This window comes from Morus notabilis, unplaced genomic scaffold, assembly GCF_000414095.1.
Source record: "Morus notabilis unplaced genomic scaffold, ASM41409v2 Scaffold948, whole genome shotgun sequence".
In the NCBI taxonomy this organism is placed as follows: Eukaryota; Viridiplantae; Streptophyta; class Magnoliopsida; order Rosales; family Moraceae; genus Morus; species Morus notabilis.
Window position 1 is genome coordinate 98,917 of NW_010362042.1, and position 14,006 is coordinate 112,922.

At 37.8% G+C, this 14,006-nt stretch overlaps 2 protein-coding genes across 2 annotated transcripts; one reads left to right on the forward strand and one right to left on the reverse strand.

Moving 5' to 3' along the window:
- Window positions 1–442: 442 nt before the first annotated feature.
- Window positions 443–2,756, forward strand: LOC21401128 (F-box/kelch-repeat protein At5g15710). The gene has a single exon (XM_010100987.2). It carries the CDS (start codon window positions 909–911, stop codon window positions 2,223–2,225), a length of 1,317 nt encoding a protein of 438 aa, XP_010099289.1. The 5' UTR covers window positions 443–908; the 3' UTR covers window positions 2,226–2,756.
- Window positions 2,757–11,692: 8,936 nt separating this feature from the next.
- On the reverse strand, window positions 11,693–12,247 carry LOC112092155. Its single transcript, XM_024167515.1, has one exon. It carries the CDS (start codon window positions 12,245–12,247, stop codon window positions 11,693–11,695), a length of 555 nt encoding a protein of 184 aa, XP_024023283.1.
- Window positions 12,248–14,006: the final 1,759 nt, after the last annotated feature.

The following is a 14,006-nucleotide window of genomic DNA, read 5'->3' on the forward strand; positions in this document are numbered from 1 at the left end:
TCAGCAGGATCAATTGGGTGATTTGATCTTTTGTCCAGCCCTAAATAGATTATTGCTCTTTACTCAATCAAAGAAAACACATTATTATTAGCCGTTAAAAAACTAATTTACCGTTAACGAGATAAATTTTACAGATTTCGTTTGCTTCATAAATTTAAACTTTTAATTTAAGTTAAGATGTTATATTTTTTAAAAAATTTTAATTATAATAAAAAAATTAAATGTGATATTTTTTAAAAATTTTTAATTATAAAAATTTAAAATTTAAAATTTAAAATTTAAATCGGTAAAATGAATAAGAGGATAATTTATGCCGTGCTCAGTTTGAGTGGATGTATATCAAACTCCTCCCTGCTATGCAGCAGATAACTGCCATAAAATACTTATACGAATTTTTTTCTCTGTCTATTATGTCAAATAATGACAAAATAAATCAAACGCAACCACAAGAGAGAGAGACTTGAAGTTAGGTTTTTGTTTTTCATCTCTCCTTTCTATGGCGGAAATTTTTACTTCTCTAGAGCTCTGACAAGCTTCTTCCTTCTTTCACCTAGCGAATTTCAGAATGTTCTTCGATTCAAAACCCTAACTTTCTCAATCCACCAAAGTTTCAGGTGCGTAACTTCTTTCTGGTTTTCGGTTTTGAAAGCAAAACAAAAAAATTGTTCTTTTGCTATGTTTCGACGTAATTTTCGAGGTTGTTGAACTCGGATCTGCGAAAAGATTTAGGGTTCGTCGTCCGAACAGGATTCTGATTCTGATAGAGTTTGTGTTTCTGGAAATTTTTTTTTTCTTCTCGGTACTGCAAATTGTTGTTCGGACAAAACATTTCTGATCTTTGAGCTAGGAATCGGTTCTTAGTTCAAAGATGGTAATTGGATTGTTAAGGATTTAAGAAATTGGTTACCATGGGTGATGTTGGGGAGTCTTCTGAATCTAGTTATGGAGTGTCTAGCACTCCAAATTCAACGAGAAGTGTTTTTTCTCGTGAAGAGGGATGTCCGAAGCAAGTTTCCCCTGTTAGAGGTGGGGGTTCGAGGAATACGAGTCCATTAGGCCATGTTGGATCGAGAAACACAAGTCCCTCGATGCAAAAGACGATTAAGACCAAGCCTCGAGGATTAGATGAGGAAACGGTTGCCACATTTGGTAAAGCTGTTCATCCGGATGTTCAAATGGAAGATAATATCTGGGCAATGTTGCCCGAGGACTTGTTAAACGAGATCTTGGCAAGGGTTCCTCCGTTTATGATTTTTCGCCTCCGTTGTGTTTGTAGACAGTGGAATTCAATTCTTCAAGATAGTAGTTTCCTTAAGTTCCATTCGCAAGTGCCGTCTCACGGTCCTTGTCTCCTCACGTTTTGGAAGAATTCACAGACTCCTCAATGCTCGGTGTTCAGCTTGCCGTTGAAGACGTGGTATAGGATTCCATTCACGTTTTTGCCTCAATGGGCATTCTGGTTGGTTGGTTCTTCTTGTGGGCTAGTTTGCTTTTCCGGACTCGATGGGCTAACTTTCAAAACGTTAGTTTGTAATCCACTCACTCAAACTTGGAGGACGCTTCCAAATATGCATTATAATCAGCAGAGGCAGCTGATCATGGTTGTTGATAAGAAGGAACGGTCTTTTAAAGTGATAGCCACTAGTGATATTTATGGTGACAGGTCATTGCCCACTGAAGTATATGATTCAAAGCTGAATAGCTGGTCACTTCACCAGATAATGCCGGCAGTTAATCTATGCTCGTCAAAGATGGCATATTGTGACTCCAGATTGTATCTAGAAACTCTTTCGCCCCTTGGCTTGATGATGTATCGGCTGGATACAGGGCACTGGGAGCATATCCCCGCTAAATTCCCACGGTCTCTATTGGATGGTTATTTGGTTGCGGGCACACAGAAGCGTCTATTTCTAGTTGGAAGGATTGGCCTTTACAGTACTCTTCAGAGTATGAGAATTTGGGAGTTGGATCATGCAAAAATTATGTGGGTGGAGATTAGTAGGATGCCGCCAAAATATTTTCGAGCATTGCTAAGATTATCAGCTGAGAGGTTTGAGTGCTTTGGACAGGATAACTTGATCTGCTTTACATCTTGGAACCAAGGGAAGGGGCTACTATATGATGTGGATAAAAAAGTCTGGTCCTGGATTGCTGGATGTGCTCTTCAGTCATACAACAGCCAGGTTTGTTTTTATGAGCCCAGATTTGATGCTTCCATCTTTTGAGTAGAAAATTTTGTTTTGCGGCTTCAAGTACTATTTATTAGTAAGAGAACTATGAGGGGATATCCATAAAAGAAAAAGGGAGGGGATATCGTTTTTCACCTGGCATCTTCTTTTCCTCAATCCTTCCTGCCCACTTCTACATATTGACATGTAAGATTAATCCATACTGAATTTGTTGTTTAACAATTCAATATCCTTTCCATCGTGAATCTGCTATATGGCTGCATCCGAGAGACATTTTTGCCAGCGGGATTTTGTACAAATGAAATTGGTGAATCAACTCTTAACAGCGCTTCTTGGTGGAAAAAGATTGGTTGAGTTTGTAGTTTGAGACTGGGGATGGTCTTGTTTGAGAATGTAGGTGGGCTGGGGTATCTCTGTAAGAACTGAAAGAAAGCTCCTCTTTTTCTTTTCTTTTTTGTTTTCTTTTTTGCTTTCTTTTTTGTTTTTTTGTTTTTGTTTGTGTTTGTACATTATTCAAAAACATTTGCACATGAATTTGTGAATCATAGATATAGAGTTTTGTTATCAATGCCCAGTAAATTCCAACAATTATATATATATATATATATATATATATATATACACACACACATATATTTATTGCATTAGTTGTGTGATCTTAATCGCACTTCATATATCTCAATTATCCTACCAAGTTTAATGAATATTTCTGTCACCATTTCTATTCACTCTTGCAAGATGAGAACCCTTATGAGTTAGTATAGGATGGACTGCTAGTGGGTTTATTTTTCTTCTCTGTCCTTAACTGCTACAATGTCGAAAAGTTGCTGTGATCTTTGCCGTAGTTTTTCACTCTGACAAAATACATGACAGTTGCGCAATTCCTTCATATGGGAAGTCCCATTCCTAGGGACTCCCCTCTTTTTGCAATTGAACAGGAAAAATTGTGCTTGATTGAACATGTTTCACATTGTGTGCAAGAGAGGCAGACGGAATATAAGCTCAACTCTCAGGCTAGTGGTTGTTGCATCCTCTCGTCCATCTGTTTGAAATGTTTTTCCCCAGAGCGCTGCTAATATACAATTTGCTATATTTATAAATGAAGAATAATGAATGAATTTTATTATGAATGAATCACAGATTACAAGTTATTCTACACTCTATTTATATACACTTTCTGATACATAGAATCAGGAAAGAATCCAAAACATATCAGCCCCTTTCCAAGACTTTAGGACTCGGTAATCTTTCCTGATTTCCTATACTAGAAAATCTCCTAAAAAACCTCCTATGATATCTCATCCAAGAATTCCTACACTCCCCCTCAAGTGGTGAATATAGGTCCACCATTCCCAGCTTACTAATGTTCTCATGGAACATATTATTACATAACCCTTTTGTCATCACATCTGCTAGCTGACGTCCCGTAGGAACATATGGCATACAAATTAGACCACTATCTAACTTCTCTTTAATGAAATGTCTGTCTATTTCGATGTGCTTTGCCCGGTCATGTTCTATAGGGTTGTGAGCAATGCTTATAGCTGACTTGTTATCACAATATAGTCTTATAGGTTTGCTCCATTGAATCTTTAGGTCTTCTAGAATAATCTTGACCCACATTAGTTCACATACTCCTGCTGCCATAGCTCTGAACTCAGCTTCGGCACTTGACCTTGCTACTACGCTCTGTTTCTTGCTTCTCCAGGAAATTAAGTTCCCTCCAAAGAATGTGCAATAGCCCGTAGTTGATCGCCTATCAAATGGTGATCCTGCAAAGTCAGCATTCGTGTATACTGCCAGGTCAATATTTGAAGCTTTCTTGAATAGGACGCCTTTGCCAGGATGTGCTTTTAAGTAATGAAGAACTTGATAGACTGCATGTAGATGAACTACTCTAGGATCATGCATAAACTGACTAATGACACTAACCGAATAGGCTATATCTGGCCGAGTATGAGCAAGGTAAATGAGTTTGCCAACAAACTTTTGGTACACCTCTCTATCCACTGCTTTATCTCCAAGAGCTTCACCCAATCTATGGTTCTGTTCAATAGGAGTTGCAACCGGTTTGCTAGCCATCAATCCAGTCTCCTTAAGTAGATCCGTGACATATTTTTGTTGAGAAATAAAAATTCCCTGTCTAGATCGAGCTACTTCAATTCCAAGGAAGTACTTTAGCCTCCCTAGATCTTTTATTTCGAATTCCTTAGCTAGAACCTTTTTCAAGACTTTCTTTTCAACCTCATCATTCCCTGTCACTATAATGTCATCCACATACACTATTAATATCGTGACTCCCCCTGAGGCCAAATGCTTGATGAAGAGTGTATGATCACCTTGACTTTGTTTGTATTCATTGGCTATCATCACCTTGGCAAACCGTCCAAACCAAGCCTGAGGTGATTGTTTTAACCCATATAATGCCCTTTTTAACCGGCAAACCTTGTGATTATCAACTCCACTAAACCCTGGTGGGATACTCATATAAATCTCCTCTTCTAGCCCTCCATGGAGGAAGGCATTCTTCACATCATACTGCTGTAATTCCCAATCAAAGTTGACAGCCAAGGACAACAAGATTCTCACGGTGTTCATCTTTGCTACTGGTGCAAATGTTTCTTGGTAGTCCACCCCATACGTTTGAGTATATCCCTTTGCAACCAACCTTGTCTTATAGCGTTCTAGAGATCCATCTGCCCTAAACTTTACTGCAAACACCCACGTACAGCCTACTGGTTTCTTACCCTTAGGTAAATCAACCAACTCCCAAGTTTCATTCTTTTGTAATGCATCCATTTCAGCCTCCATAGCAAGTCTCCATTCTTTCTTTGATAATGCTTCAGATAATGAGTTAGGAATATGAATTGTGTTTAGGGTTGAAAGGAAACTTTGGTGGCTTGGAGAGAATTTCTGAAAAGTCACAAAATGAGACAGGGCATATAAAGGTCTTTTTGTGCATTCTCGGGTTTGTTTTCTCACAGCTATAGACAGATTAAGATCAAGGTCACTGTTGGAAGGAGAATCTACCGGTGATGTAGATTTGGTTCACAGATTGTTACGTCATTTCCAGGAGTCAGTTCAATGAATTGTTCATGCCTTGAAGTCATAATAGGATCTCTTTTCCTTGTATACCTGATCAAACCGGAAATGATCAAAGATTTTTCCATCTGCTTGGTTTTTTTGTGGCTGTTTAGGCTGTGATTTGGATGACTCGAGTGATCTGGTTTGTGCTCTGGGCGACTCGGGTGAGAGTAATTTCAGTGGTGGCAGACCTGACTCCTTATCTTCAAGTATAGGCAACTCCCCCTGAAGATAATGAGTAGAGAAATATGGCTTATACTCCACAAAAGTGACATCAGCTGAGATATAGAGTTTTTTAGTGGGAGGATGGTAGCATTTATAACCCTTTTGAGTAGATGAGTACCCCACAAAGACACACTTAATAGCTCTAGGATCAAGTTTCCCTCTATTATGGCCATGAATATGAACAAATGAAGTGCACCCGAATACCCGAGGAGTAAGATTGAAGGACTTTCGAGTGTCAGGGTAGAATTGAGACAAAGTCTCTTGTGGACTCTTAAACCCCAAGACTCTGAAAGGAATTCAGTTTATAACATAGGCTGACGTGAGTACAGCTTCTCCCCAAAAGGACTTGGGTACATTTTGTTGGAATAATAGGGCTCTAGTACACTTGAGAAGATGTCAATTTTTCTTCTCTGCCACTCCATTTTGTTGTGGAGTGGTAATGCAAGATGATTCATGTATAATTCCCTCTTTTTAAAAATATGGAGTCAAAGTTTGGTTGAAGTAATCACGGGCATTATCGGAGCGAATATTTTTTATTTTTGTGCCAAACTGGTTGGCTCACATCAGATTTGTTTTTGAGCAAATATATCCAGGAGACCCTCGTACAATCATCAATGAAACTCACAAACCATCTATACCCGGAGACACTTGGAATGGTGGATGGTCCCCAAATGTCACTATGCACCAAAAAGAAGGGAAATTAAGATTTATTATTACTGACGGGAAAAGGTACACGAGTGTGTTTTGCTTACTCACAAATATCACAATGAAAGGATTGAACATCCAAACCCTTGAACAAGGTAGGAAACATTATTTTCAATGCTGAAAAGGACACATGACCTATACGCCTATGATGTAACCAAATAACATCTTTATTAGAAGAAGAAAACAACGAGAACACGACTGGTTTTTCCAATTCCGGTTGACTTGATACATTCAAGTAATAGAGTCCATTATGCTCCTTAGCAAGTCCAATCCTCTTCCCTGACCCCGGGTCCTGAAATTCACAAGAAGAAGCATTGAATATAACACAACCAGTTAGATCTTGGGTAAGTTTTTGTATGGAAACCAAATTTGTTGAAAGTTGGGGAACATGGAGAACATTTTGAAGTACTAATTCTGGGGTGATTTGAATATCTCCTACTCCTGCCACTGTGGTTGTAGAACCATCAGCAACTATAATTTTCCGGTTGCTCGGACAGGGTGTATAGGTCTTAAATAGGCTAGAGGTATGAGTCATGTGGTCAGTGGCACCAGAATCAAGAATCCAAGCATTCCTAAACTTATTACCTAAAGTATTTAATCCAAGAGAGATTAGAGTCTCACCTGAAAGTGTCAATGAACACATACCCTGAGTTGATGCCTGAGGACTGCTTTTTGTCCCTGATTTTCCACATTTCCTAACAGGCCCTTGAGTTTTTCAATTTCCTCCATACTAAATCCTCTAAAGCTGTAGGTTGAATCCTGAGTGGACATATGAGCCTATCTGTAGCCTGATGCTGATTGTCCTCCTCTCTGTCCCCATTCACGGCTGTTTGTGGAGGGTTTCCCATGCAATTTCCAGCATCGCTCCTTGGTATGTCATGGTTTCTTACAGTATGTGCACCACATCTCATCACGATCCTTGTGAGCACTTGGTCGGCCAGGCTTATCTACAACAGTACCATCAAACATTAGCCCTTGTGACTTAGAGCTTAGAAGGGCAGAATTTTCTGTTGAAGGTGGATCTAGCATGTTGCCTCTGCGACTCTCCTCCGCACGGCCCAAGGAGATTGTTTCAGTCAAGGATGGAACTTCAGACCTGCCCAAAATTTGAATACGTACAAGATCAAACTCAGAATTTAAGCCAGCCAAAAAATCATATACCCGGTCTCGTTCTATGAATTTTTTGATGGCTACTGCACACTTGCTGCAGTTCAGATCAATTGTCCTATAATAGTCCAGCTCTTGCCACTGATTTTGCAGAACATTTGCGTACTCTGTCACGGTTTTTGACCCTTGTCTTGCACCTGTTGTCTTGGTCTTGATATCATATATGAGAGCCGCATCATTGACCTTTGAATAGGTTTGGTAGAGAGCATCCCAGATTGTCTTTGCTGTTGGCAGAAACATGTAAGTGTTACTAATTTCCGGGTTCATGGAATTCCATAGCCATGACATAATCATTGAATCTTCTTCCTCCCATGCGTCTGCACTTGTAGCTCCTCTTTCCGGTCCCTGCTCCAGTAAATGGCCTAGCTTTCCTTTTCCTTTCAAAAAAGTTTGAACCAATTGAGACCACTTCAAATAGTGTTTTCCATTTAATCTGTATGCTGCCTGGATATTCTGAAGTTCTGTTGTGCTCTGTGCTGCCTGTTCATTCTCAACTATTGAAGGTGATTGAGCTGAAGAGGTGATATCCGTCATGATTGAATATGATTAGACATTATTGAAAAAACAAGGGCACGAATTGAAGATCAGCAAGGAAGGCTAAATCAACGATTAAGACTGATGGAATAAACCAACGATTAAGGCTGGGAGAGAAAGAAATAAACCATCGATTAAGGCTGGGAAGAGATAAATGTTGTGAAAAATCGTAACGCAAGTATACGCTATCGCAATCAAGTCATATAATAGTGAATAAAAATATCGTCCAAGAGGATTGTTGTTTACTAATTACCGAAATTATATTAACCATAATTTTATTTGAATAATCGAAAAGAGAGTTTATAAAATTAAGTAAAGTAAAATTAAAACGATTAAATAAATCAAACAACACTACGCAATGGAATAAAATTTAATAGATTAAGACTCTAGGGTTTCCGATTTCACCAAAATTAATCCTGTTCAAATTCCCATAATTTAAGAAAATTAACATTTAATCTTATACTGACAGTAATTTCTCTAAAGCAATTATTATTCTTTCTCAAGCAACAATAATATTAATCCAACAAGCAAACTCTACATCTCTGTCAGACTTCTAAACCTGTTGAAAATCATTAAGTGCAAGAAATTCAAAAGAACTGCACAAGCATCATAGATATCTCTATCCTATGAACAACTCATGGTATTTCAATTATGAGCTTATTTAATTATCACCTCTCAATCTCAAATCAAATACAAAATCATGTAATAGTTGGCCAAACAATCACAAGCATTAAGAATAAATTAAAATACTCAGCATATATGGATTAAACATCAATTACTTAAAAAGAAGATTGAGAATCTGAACATTCATAATCCGGCTACATCGTAGCCCTAGAAAAAGAAATTAGTTCATCTCTAAACAAAATAAATTCCTAAACAAAGTCTTAATCATTGGAAAGGAAAAAAAAGAACTAGTTTGGAGTTGAATTAAAGCATCTCCGTCTCCAGATTTTTGCCATTCTTCTTCTCCGTACTCAATTTTCCTTTTTCTTCTTAAATCTCCTCTCAAAAGTCAGCCGTCATTCTCCAGTCCAAAAGTCCCCTCTAATTGCCCTAGAATCATCTATTTATCGGTTTTGAAGCATTAGGGTCAATACGGGTAAGTTTTCTCATGATTTGCCTTCAAAATGCGTCTTTTCTCGTGTCGTAGCGCCGCGGCGCTAAGTTCCTAGCGCTGCGGCGCTGCCTGTGAAAAATCCTGGGCGCCAAAACGCTGCCCATTCTGCCCAAATGTCTTGGTTCCGTAAAACTGAGCGCCAAAACGCTACAAATTGGCGCTTAAGCACTATGTTTGCTGTCTTTTTCCATCAAAAGTTATCCAAAACCTTCCAAATCATAGACTTTCACCTAACCTTCAAACAAAGAACGAAAGCATACATAAAAACTAACAAAAACCTCAAAAACCAACTAGATATTAAGTGTAAAACGATACTAAATGAGCGAGTAAAACTCACTCATCAAATACCCCCAAACTTAATATTTTGCTAGTCCTCAAGCAAAACAAAAATGAAAGAAAGAAAACTAAAAAGAAATGAAAGCATCAATAATACGAAACATAAATAAATGAAACCTTGCTTGAGTATTGATCCGGCTTTGTTTCACAAAAATGCCTCAGAGATCTCACATAAGTTACAGTTCAAGAAAGACTTTAAACTTTTTGAAAGTTTAGAATTTCAACTCGAATGTTAATCTCACCCCCACCTAAGACTCCTTATGTGTGTGTGTGAATTATCAATTACACATACCCAAATGCAACTCAAATGAGTTTATGCAATTAAGTGAATCAAGATAGATCTCTAAGTGAAGAGAATTTTTCGAACTCCATAAGCTTGCTTTTCTTATCACTCTCCACTAATGTCGGTCAACAAACCATCGAGGATCAATAGGACTTTATTAATCTTGAATTGAATGGCTGGGGATTAAGGTAGGATAAAAGGATATCAACGAGGCTCTAAATTTCCTAAACTCATCAATTACTCTAGGATCCTCTTGTAGAACTTCTAACTCAATATCCCAATACATCTGCCATTTGCCGTCAACATTCTTGTCTCCACTCTTTATTTCTTTTTTTTTTTTTTTCTTTTTTTTCTTTTTTTTTTCATTTTTTTTTGTTTTTTTTGGATTAATACAAAAAATACAGAATTTCATTGGATACATCAAACAAATTATAGAAGATATCAATACACCTCCCAATTCCAAACACAACTCAATGTGCATCCTTGAATAATCAACAAGCTCAAGGGAAAGGGTGAATGATAGGATTTATTTAAAGGCTAAGCTAATAATATGGATGACAAAGAAAAGTTTAATTAGGCTCAAAAAGGTGACTAGGGATATTATTATAACATGGTAAGCTCAAACGGCTCAAACGATCCAAAAATGGCCTAAATCATTTCCTTAGTGATAAATTGCCTGGGATTTCGCCTCAAGTGATAATCAAACGAGTTCTAGAGTCTGGTGAGATCGTAAGAAACACGAAATTCACATAAACTTTCTTTAAGCTCACAAAATGGCCAAGTGCTCTTGGTTATGTGCTCAACAATGCAAGGAAATCATAAGTAGAGCAAAACCAACAAACAAGTCAAGCACGCAAACAATCAAATTATTCATTGTCTCCCACAAGCCATAGTTAAGTTCAATCGTTGTCTCATCATCGGCCGGGGTGAAACAAGCCGAACCAAAGCTCAAGTTTTTTTTAGCTGAATAAAATAACATAAAATAAGATAGTTAACTCCCCCAAACTTAAAACTGACATTGTCCTCAATGGAAAAGTAAAACAAGAGAGTGTATATGACTTCCCTGAGTAGTTGTCAGTCAGTGTCTTCAGTGGGTGCAAAAGGAGGTACGAAAATTGCAAGGTTTTTATTTTTATTTTTTTTATTTTTTTTATGGAGGCAGCGCCAAAGCGCTCCATGGTAGTGCCAAAGTGCTACGTGCTCTGCCACTTTTGCCCAAAAGGCTCAATTTTGAGCGCCAAGGCGCTCAGAAGAGCTTCAAAACGCTACTGCTGCTGCCAAATCTATGCTTTCATGCATGCTTGAGTTTCATTTCAATTACAAATCCTTAGAGCAACCCCCAAACTTGTTTATTAACATATCAATCAATTTAAAACACAATAAGTAAACTAAAAATAAAATAACTAAATCAATGAAATAAGAGAAAAGATTTTAGAAGGTTCGGGTTGCCTCCTGAGAAGCGCTTGGTTTAACGTCATCAGCTCGACGTCTTGCTTCTTATGGTGAGTTCAGGAGAATGTTGGTCTTCTGTTGATCAAAGCCACCATTAATATATGGCTTCAAACGTTGTCCATTGACCTTGAATGTTCCCTTCGCATCATGAGTGACTTTAACTGCTCCGTAGGGAAATACTCTCACCACAGTGAATGGCCCTGACCATCTGGACTTGAGCTTTCCCAGAAATAAACGCAGCCTTGAATTATCGAGCAGTACTTGTTGGCCCGGCTTGAACTCTTTTCTTGAGATGTGTTTGTCATGCCAAGCCTTAGTTCGCTCCTTGTAAATCTTGCCTTTCTCATATGCATCATTACGGAACTCATCCATCTCATTAAGCGTCTGTGGTTTCTCAATTGATGGAATAGAGCGTGATGGTTATTATCCCAAAGCTTCAAAGTACCTCCGATTGTTAGGTCCGAAAGAATCCATCCAGTCCATAAACTCCATAGCTTTATGATCTTCTATTGCACTAGTTTCCGGATAAATTAGACAAGCTTCCAAAGGCTCTTGAAGTTGGCCAAGATGCTCAGTGACCAAGGTGTTAATTGTTTCAATTCAAAAACAACTATCACTCGCTTGCAGGTATTTGGGAACATTAAATACATTGAAAATCACCTCCTCCTCTTGTACTCTTAGGCGAAGTTCACCTTTTTGCACATCAATGAGAGCCTGACCGGTTGCCAAAAATGGTCTCCCAAGTATAATGAGAATTTCCTCGTCTTCTTCTATATCCAAGACAATAAAATCGGCCGGAAATATAAACTTATCAACCTTGATGAGTACATCTTCAATAATTCCTCTCAAGTGTTTGATGGAGCGATCGGCCAATTGTAATGAGACCGTAGTTGGTTTTGCTTCTCCTAGCCTAAGTTTTTTGAAAATTGACAAAGGCATTAAGTTAATGCTTGCACCTAAATCGCATAGTGCCTTTTCAAAAATAGAATTTCCAATAGAACTAGGGATGGTAAAACTCCCCAGATCTTTGAGCTTTTGAGGCAACTTCTTTTGCAAGATGGCACTGCACTCTTCAGTAAGTGCAACTGTTTCATAATCGTCAGGTTTCCTCTTGTTTGATAGGATATCTTTCATAAACTTCACATAGCTCGGCATTTGTTCAAGAGCTTCGGCGAATGGGATGTTTATGTGCAATTTCTTAACGATGTCCAGAAACTTTGAAATTTTTTTTATTAAGCTTAATTTTCAGAAGGCATTGAGGAAACGGGATCCTTTGTGATGGCTCAACCGGCAAAGGTTGTTGAGCTGTAGGAATTTCACCACTTTTTTCTAAAGATTGAGTATCTTTGGGTGACGAAGCCTCTTCACTACTTTTGCTAGACTTCTTAGGCTCTGGGAGTGTATTTAATTCTTTCCCGCTTCTCAAAGTAATGGCATTGCATTGCTCTATTGGATTCACCACTGTTGTACTTGGCAAATTACCTTGTTGACGATCATTTAGCATGTTAGCCAATTGACCGATTTGCACCTCTAAGCTTCTGATCTGAGCCGATTAATTCTGAAAATTTGTCCTTGCTTCATTCATAAATTGTGTGTGAGAGGTAGCCAATTGAGCCATTACATCTTCTAGATTCACCTTCTCCTCTTGTGGTGGGTTACTCTGTTCGGGCTGCAACACATTTTGAGTGTTTCTCCTATTAGCGTTTATGCCCTTAGGAATAAATGTAACAATATTCTTTGAGACATTTTGACTATTAAAAAAGATTTGTTTATTTCATATATCTATGTATTATCCTCTTTATGTTCATAATATTTGAATGTATGATAAGCAAACTGAAAGTCTGAGACTGCCATTCTAAATCTTTAGATCATGCATGTAATGTGAAGAACATGCGGAAGACAAGAATCTAAAGATGATAGTCTAAATCTTATGATCCACAATTGAGGGAATAAAGTTGGGCGCTTTATTCATGTTAAGATTGTTATGTTGTCTACTTCCGAACGGAGACAGCTTGTCTTGGTCGTCGGAGGTGGGACTCCATGGGTGAAGACATTGATATAGTTTCTAATGGTGAAATCTATATTGGATCGGACCAAAGTTGAATTGTTTTAATTAATAATTCTGTTTGAATAAAACAATTCACTTTTGACGAATTATATGTTGTCATCTTAATCCTGAGATGGATGATGAACCCGTATGCTTGACTTGTATCCTTTGATGTACTAAAGGGAGACATCATGACATTATGTAAAGGTACGCTTGCCGGTACATTAGGGGTATGACTCGTGTATACGTAGATTCGTTATTCATAGATAGTGGAATCCATATCTCCTATAAAGAGTAAATGATATCCTCTTATGCATTATCAGTGGATTGGAAAATACGAGCGCTCAGCCATTAGACTACTCTATGTTATCTAATGGTTTACTATTTGTAATGGTACGAATAGTATTTTTTCGATGGTATGATAATGGAACATAAGATAAATGTAATCGGGAAGGTAAAATGGAACTTGACCTCAAGTTGATTATGGATATCCTATGGGGATGATACACTAATATATTGAGTCATGGACTAGAGCTAATCAGAGCTTTGTAAATACGCTATATAAATCGAGAGTGCAGCTCTATGTTTTTAATGGAATATCGGTAGAGTTTTATAATCATGAGACGGACTTGTTGGTTTACAAGTAGCGTTGTGATTATAGGAGCTTGATTTATATATGTTCATCGGGTCCCTTTGCTAGCTTACATAATTTTCTGTAACGATACTGCGTATTTCCTACACATTGGTAACTTGTGTTATTTCCGTAAAAGAGGTTCAAAGTTAATTCATGGGTGATTTATCGGGTGAATTAATTGATAAATTAATTCTAGATAAATTGGTTGAATTATTGTTTTAAGAGTTGTTTAA